Source organism: Podarcis gaigeae (assembly GCF_964106915.1).
Source record: "Podarcis gaigeae genome assembly, chromosome: 7".
Taxonomy (NCBI): domain Eukaryota; kingdom Metazoa; phylum Chordata; class Lepidosauria; order Squamata; family Lacertidae; genus Podarcis; species Podarcis gaigeae.
In genome coordinates, this window is record NC_139683.1 from 74643474 (window position 1) to 74651852 (window position 8379).

Consider the following 8379-nt stretch of genomic DNA (forward strand, 5'->3'; position numbering starts at 1 on the left):
GGTACATTCATAAACTTAAGTTTTGTTGATGGTTGGTGGGGCTATTTTTAATCACTAAGTGTGGCACATCACGGCAGACTTGGTTATTTTATTCATTCATTCATTCATTTCTTTTTGTCCTAGTGTGTGACTAGAATTGAGCCCATAAAGGAAACTATTAAATATTGCTTTCCTTTTCACAATTAATGGTAGCATTGAGTGGTCAATTTTATTTTGATAGTAGGCAAATTTACTGAAAAGGGTTCCAGTCATATTTTTTATTTCTTCTTCAAGGCTGTTGTTTTGGATATGTTGGTAGCAAGTAAAGCAAACGTTTCCAAGCACGAGAAAGTGAAAACTCTCCCAGAGTATAATGGTTAGATATTTAAAATCTGGAAAGTAGCCAGAAAAGGGGGGGGTGACACAGATAAGGCAAGCTGACGACAGGGGAAGGAAAGAAACTGAGAGACACTTGGCTGATATTTGTTGGAATATGAAATATGTAATATTATGGGGTGGGGGGAGAGATTAGTTTAACTTTCACTTCTTACAGTATCTCAGAGAAGAACCTATATGGGAAGTTTTGGTATCATGCACATTTATTTCACTTTAATCAGTTAATGAATTGATAGATGAATCTGCTAAAAGCTATATGATTCATCAGCATAAAAATATCATTTAATCAGCCAGCAGCCCTTCTAATCTGCTATCTTGAATTTTCTCAGCAATAGTGGTCCTTTTCATCACACTAAGACGCAGTAAAAAAGAGCCTCTGATTATTTCGGAGGAGGACGTCCGGGAAAATGTTGTTACCTATGATGATGAAGGAGGAGGTGAGGAAGACACGGAAGCTTTTGACATCACTGCCCTGCGGAACCCATCAGCTGCTGAGGAACTGAAGTATCGGCGGGATGTGCGGCCTGAAGTCAAACCCACCCCCAAGCATCCCACTTCATCCTGTCTTGACAGTATAGATGTTCAGGAATTTATTAAGCAAAGATTGGCAGAAGCAGACCTTGATCCTAGTGTGCCCCCATATGATTCCCTACAGACTTACGCATATGAGGGTCAAAGGTCAGAAGCTGGATCTATCAGCTCCTTGGATTCAGCCACTACACATTCTGACCAGGATTATAATTACCTTGGTGACTGGGGACCAGAGTTTAAGAAGCTAGCTGAACTTTATGGAGAAATAGAATCTGAAAGAACAACTTAAATTCTCGTTATCATTCCTCAAATACGGAACATTTTAGTTCCCCAAGCAACTTGGAGACATAACGACAGCAGTGGTTTAACAGCAAACAATCTTTATCTGAATATATTATAGAAATACAGTACTTGGAGCAAACTGATGTACACAGTTACTGTAGAAACAAGTGCCCTTTTCACATTTGAAACTGGGTTCTTCAATTGGATGAAAATTTGGAAGAAGAAACAGAAAAAGATATGCCCCAAAGGAAAAGATTGTCCCTTTGTGTATATTTTTAATTGCTCAATAAAGTCTGTGGTGCAGTATCAGTAACGATACCCTAAGTAAACCAAGCAATGGCCAATATTACTTTAATATCCCTAAATATACCCAGAGCTACATTGAGTCTATAGTGATGCCTACTTGTGAGAAGAACAAATCTTGTTTGGATAGTTGAAATAATGTGTCTAGCTCTGTTTATAAGTTTAGAGGGGTTAAGGTAATGATGGGGAGAGGTCATTTGCTTCTGTTGTAATACATCCCAGGAATACTACTTCTTTCAGAAGGGTGTAATGGAATTACTCAATTAAGTGCCATTTTAGTGTCTGCCCATACTAACACCCATCTGAATTTTATTTACATGCCAACATCTATTGGGGGGTGACACATTTCAATGGGCCAATCCTAATCTTCCCATCCATGGTGAGCTCATGAACCAAGCATTCTATTGAACCTCATAATTCCACCCTCCCACTGCCAGAACTTTGCTGTTACTGAGTGGTATCGAAGCTGTTGCTTCCATTTTTATTGTTATTTTGCCTGCTATTTTTAACAGCATTTCAAATACAACAACAGATTTTTAAAAAAAAAAATTAAATTGAACAATATAAAATGTCTTTCTGCCATGAAGGAGAAGATGAAAAGGCTTTTTCAGTTTGGTTTGGTTTTTAAGTCATTGTTTTATTATGTGTTAAGCTATGCAACAGCTTGGGTTGCCTGGTCTTCATTGGGATTGGTGAATGTAGATAAAATATTGCCAATCATATTGCTGCTCTAAATCCCAAAGGAAATTTGTCACTTGATAAGGTGTTGTCATAGCCATTTTCTGTATCTTCACAGGATGGCATAGAGAGCATTATCAGGCAATTCCAATGTCAGGTTCAGAATCCATGGGAAGACTTTGGGTGCAAAAAACAACCTGAAGGCAAACGATGTGATTCCCATCTCAGAAGTTAAACGGGTCTGGGTCGTGCAATGCAATGGTCCAAAGGGCAGCAGCAGTACAAGACATGCACATCACTGGAGTGCAAAGTAGAGCTGTAAAAGTATCTTAAAATGTTCTCAAAATTTATTGTAAGACAATAGAACTATTATTTACTGTGGCAACACCCAATATGTTTGGAGGGACATGCCCTTATTTTATGTCTAATTATTTAAGTTTGGTAAGTATATGTAAGATTTATGCTGTTTTGGGTCACTTGTTGAAGATTGTATGCATACTTTATATTACTTCTAGTGTATTTTAAATCCAGCTTTATACAGATAAAGCTGCTTGGGTCCTTCAAAACATGTTGGGTATTCCATTAAAAATAAAAAAATAAAAGATTTATTCTATTGTAATAAACATTGACAAAGAAAGATAAAGCTCTTTTGTGCACTATTGGTGTTGCAATCTCTTGTTTCTTTGCAACACTGAGGTCACCGGGGACCCCTCTCCCAAGTTAACTACCCCAAGCTCGTGAATAAAATGGTGAGGTACAACTTTTATATTCAAGGTAAACCTGTGAGCATGGGGAAATTACCTTATAATTTATTGTGCTACATAGGATCCCACACAGATAAGGCTGGATCCTACTCAATGCTTCCTTCTCATATATGTAACTGTTTATTTTCCTACACATCTATGTGCATTTGCAGGATCATTCAAAAAGGCATCTCCATGAGGGTCAGAGTTCTTAAATCCATTGATTAACTTGGGGCCTCTATATCAGAAGGAGGGCGGGGGGTCTATTGTTTGAATAAGGAAACAGAGCCAAGAAAAGATTGTATTAGTTATGATAGTTTGTTTTAGTATTTTAGTTTATACTTCATTTAGTTATGATCTTGTTGCATAGCTAGATTTTATGGCTTTGTTAGGGATGCATTTGTGTGTTTGAGAGAGAGAAAAGCGTCACTCTTGTTTTTTTCTTGTTTTTGTGACACCAAATTAATTTTACAAGTGTGGCAAGGCAAAAGGGAGTATTTATTTCATTGCAAGTCAGTTTCACTTAGACTGCAATTTTGCAGGAACACAACACAAGTAATAACTAGGCGGGGAATGCTAGGTGCTTTTTTCTGTTCAGTGGTGAGGTGTTGAAGTTAGTAGAGGCTATTAATGAATATAGCTGTACAATTTGATTTCTCACCAGTTCATATTTAATATGTTGGTTTTGCTCCCCATCTTTCTAATGACAAGGCACTTATTACACTCCAAACCGTAGCTGAAATCCTGATCCTGCAGAGGATTGTTGCAATTGAATTTCTCCAGAATCATGATCTAGGGTTGGCAAACTAGGTGAGAAACTGCACAGGCACTGAATTCCCTCAGCAAACTCTCCTGAGGTTACTGTCTAATCACTTGCAGGAGAACTATGTCGTCACCACTCCATCCTATTCCATACTTAAAAGTGAGTTGGGAGTCCTCACCCTGGACTACAGATATTTCTGGACCCTAATATGATAACACTGGAACAGGTGAACAGTTTCTGCACTCCAAACACAGAGATAGAACATTGCAGTCAATCTGTATAAACACCTTGATTTTGCCACTTCTACCTCTGAATTAGTGTTTCTTCAGGGGAGTTGACATTAACTAGCCACATTATGCTAGAGATGGACTGTAGTTTCTGCTTACCACTAATGAATTACTTCTATCACTGCTTCAAATACTTGAGGTGCACTTCTTTTGGAGCCATGGCCTTTCAACCAAAGTGAAGCCTTCCAATCTTGCAAGATATTGGAATGTTGCTTTGCCATGCAGAATGTGTTGTCTGTGCATTAGAGAGTCCCACCAAGTTCATGAGGATCACTATCTTCCAACAAGTGTGTACCCCACCATGTCTGTTGGACATACCATATTTTTTGCTCTATAAGACTCACTTTTTCCCTTCTAAAAAGTAAGGGGAAATGTGTATGCATCTTATGGAGCAAATGCAGGCTGCGCAGCTATCCCAGAAACCAGAACAGCAAGAGGGATTGCTGCTTTCACCTCACAGCGATCCCTCTTGCTGTTCTGGCTTCTGAGATTCAGAATTTTTTTTTTCTTGTTTTCCTCCTCCAAAAACTAGGTGCGTCTTGTGGTCTGGTGCGTCTTATAGAGCAAAAAATACGGTACCTAATTTAATGACATAAAACTGGTTTAGCATTCCTTCCCTTCAGCCAGCCCTTGAGAACTGTAGTTCTGTGTCAACATGTAAGTGTGCAGAGATAATCCAGCAGAAATTCTCAGCACCTTTGCCAAACTACATTTCCCATGCTTTGTTTTGTTTTCTTGGGGGGCGGGGGAAGCCATGACAGTTATAAAAATGACTATAAAATTGTATCGTAAATAGGCCTTGAAAATTAAAAACTCACCTTTCCGTTTTCTTTTTAACCAGCTCCTCATTTTAAGGAATATACTTCAACCCATCAAGTGTGGTTTTTCTTACCAAGTGTTAAAGAATCTCACAAATGTTAAAAATCTATGCCGTGGAGCATTTCTTGTAACATTGTCTTTTGGAATGGTTCTCTGTCACTTTTCTTTACGAAGCCTGCAATCCTTTTGCAATGCGTGACATTTTCCCAAGGGTTTTGTTTTTGTTTGTTTGTTTAAATAAAGTATATTAAGTGACAGCATAAAAGTTATATAACATAGAAAGAAAAACAAAAAGAAGAGGTTTGCTTTAAAAGTAAATAAATTGAATTTTTTTTTGGGGGGGGGGGCTTGTAATACAGAAGAAGAGTGGAGTGTGTAATGAGCTGCTGTGATTGATTACCCAGTGAAGGCTATTTCAGCTCGAGAAGGAGGTACCAAGAATCTGCAAGGTATTGCTACAGCTAAAGTCTGCCTTTGACAGTCCTTTACATCATTTCCCCCCTGAACAGCCTATCTGCCAAGACCCTGTGAAACAAATAGGTTTTGCCCAAGCTGAAAAAATGAGGGAAAGCAGGGACTGTTTCCCAAATCTCATGGACATAAATGTTGGTGAGTCTCCATTGCAGACAAATAAAGGTACGGTGGGTGACCTCTGCCCATTATCTCCATGCACATAAAATTCATTTTCATTTGCATATGATTATTTCTCTGAAGCCCCTATATGAAGTTACCCAGCTGCTTCAGATGTGTGTACAGTGGTACCTCGGGTTAAGTACCATATTTTTCGCTCTATAGGACACACTTTTTCCCCTCCAAAAATTAAGGGGAAATGTTGTGCGTCCTACGGAGCAGATGCAGGCTCCTTGGCTTCGGCGAAAGCAACGCAAAGCCTCTGAAGTGCAGAGGGAGCGCTCCCTCCACGCTCCGGAGGCTTTGCGTTGCTTTCGCTGAAGCCTGGAGAGCGAGAGAGGTTGGTGCGCACCGACCCCTCTTGCTCTCTAGGCTTCAGAGATAGCTGCCTGAAGCCTCTGGAGCACAGAGCGAGTTCCTGCTGCACTCCAAAGGCTTCGTGTTGCTTTCGCTGAAGCCTCCAACCCCTCTTGCTCTCCAGGCCTCAGCGAAAGCAACGCGAAGGCTTTGCTCTCTAGGCTTCAGTGAAAGCTGCGCTCCAAAGGCTTTGTGTTCCTTTTGCTATGCAGCGCCCCTTCAGCGAAGCGGGGGGAGAAATGGAAGGGGCTCCATTTCTTCTGCCGCTTCGCTGAAGGGGTGCTGAGCAGAGAGGGGGAGAATTTTTTTCCCCTGTTCTCCCCCTCCTATGATCCAGTGCGCCCTATAGAGCGAAAAATACAGTACTTAATTCGTTCCGGAGGTCTGTTCTTAACCTGAAACTGTTCTTAACCTGAAGCACCACTTTAGCTAATGGGGCCTCCTGCTGCTGCCGCACTGCCAGAGCACTATTTCTGTTCTCATCCTGAAGCAAAGTTCTTAACCTGAGGTACTATTTCTGGGTTAGCGGAGTCTGTAACCTGAAGCGTATATAACCTGAAGTATATGTAACCCGAGGTACCACTGTAGTTCACCAGACCAGCATACTTTGAAATTCCAGACTCTGATATAAGACACGTTGACTGCTCCTTACTTCTCTTTCCTTGATCCGGGAATATGGGTGATCAATATCCAGGTCAATCCACACTAAACTATACTAAACTATACTTCCCTGCTGCAATTGCATCCCACCTGCTTGCCTAACTTGAGGAAACATTTGCTATACAACTGATAGCAGGAACAGGTGTAAGCTGGAGGCCAAATTTTGCCCTTCAACCAACAAGTTGCTAAACAGGTCTATGTAATTCTTTTACGGGGGGGGGGGGGACAAGAATCAGTGCCCCATTTCAGAGATTCTAAAACTCTGTGCTGGGTTGCATTAGCCTTATACAAGTGGACAGAAGTGTGCCTTGCAAAATTAGGCTGCCATGTTGGATTTGCCCATCACGTGTTGCCCATTGGAGCAGGAAGGCTCCATGCCACTTTGATACTGTCTCTGTACCAAAATGTAGATGGGTCATCTTCCTAGGAGAGAGTGTAAGGCTGCAGTGGGATTCCTTGATGTAGCCTCTGTGACAAACCATCATCATTATCCAGAATTTATGGCTCGACTTGGGCAAAGGGCTGGGAGGTCATATTACCCAGGCTATCTTCAGTCCTTTAGAGAAAAATAAAGCATCAAGAAGTGAGATTGAATTGTGCCTCCAGTTTATGTCCATGGTGGAGGATGGTAGTTGTGGGCTACATATCAAGCATTTGGGAAATGCTATTCTCTCTATAAAGGATGATCCCTGGGGTGCCAATGTGTTTAAAATCTCACCCAATGCTAGCCAAGACTCAGCTCTGGTTGATTTTGTGCAGTCTCTTTGATGTGTCCTTACCAGACTGTTCTCCAAATGTGCTTTTGTATCATTATAAGTCTGCATGTTTGCAATGCTTACTGTCTTTGATTCTACGATCCACCCTAGCGCTTTGTTGTTTGCATGACAAATAGCAGAAATTCTGAACCTTCAGGGCTAAAGAACAGAGAAAAAGCTTCACAGAGCGGAACAGAAAGAATTGCCATTCCTCCCTGCCTCGTCATCCCCCATTATTTTAACGTTTTACTCTTATTTCTATTCTCCCCAGAGCAGACAATTTCTCTGGTACTTTGTGTGTTAATAAGATTAAACTACTGGGGAGGGGATCTTACTTTGTGTGTGATTGAATGCAAGGTCACTGTTATCGTACTGTGAGTTTAAGCAAAGGTTATGCGCAGAGAAATATTGTTTGGTAATTTCTTGCTGTGTGTAGATCAGCAAAGATTTCCTGAGGAGATAGGAAAGGCAATTCCTCCTTCTCTGATGGAGTGAAATGTATTTCAGCATGACACATTTACCTTCTTCCTTTCTTCCACAATTATACCATCCACCCATGGGCAAAGCACTTAAGCAGCTGTGTTTTAAAGTGATTTTGTAACCGATGCTCCAATCTGAAAAGAGCTAGAGGTGGTCCAGATTCAGTAAGATGCACATTCTCATCCAGAAATCTACAGGACTAGTATGTATTCTTGATTGCTTAACTCCTGAGGGGTTCCTTGGGACATTGGTGTGCTTAATTTTTCCTCCTAGGTTTTTAGAATTCCCTTGGAAAACACTTAACTTAACAAGCAACTCCTGAGTAAAATCATGGAAGTTTCATCACATTCCACATAATTGTCCGGCAGATATGGAAGCATTAGGGAAAAGGATGTACGGAGCATAATAGAACTCAAACATGTTCATTAAAATACCAAACACAAATGTAATTACAGTAATGTCAAATCCAAATCTGTACTGTGTCAGAACGTTTGGAACTAACTAGTGCAAGAGCACTAAGTTGCCCCGTAACACTTCTTAAACCAAAGACACCAACAGTGATTTTTCATAGGCAGTCCCACATAGTACAAGTTCTAGAAGTGAACTGGAGCAGGCTTCCTTCCTTTCTCCTGTATGCTTTTGGCCTCTTTTAAGGAGAGGACCACCAGCAGAAGAGCATCAACAGAATGGAACATTATTTTCATGCCCACTCAGAT

General features: G+C 40.7%; 1 protein-coding gene across 6 annotated transcripts in view; it reads left to right on the forward strand.

Annotated features, from left to right (window-relative positions):
* Positions 1-1981, forward strand: part of CDH18 (cadherin 18) — a 605089-nt gene extending 603108 nt beyond the window's left edge. For all 6 annotated transcript variants that reach the window (XM_083747250.1, XM_083747246.1, XM_083747247.1 and 3 more), the window contains one exon: positions 705-1981. In XM_083747250.1, coding sequence (XP_083603376.1) covers positions 705-1195 — 491 coding nt within the window. In that variant the 3' untranslated portion in view covers positions 1196-1981. The remainder of the gene's footprint in view (positions 1-704) is intronic.
* The last annotated feature ends 6398 nt before the right edge of the window (positions 1982-8379 follow it).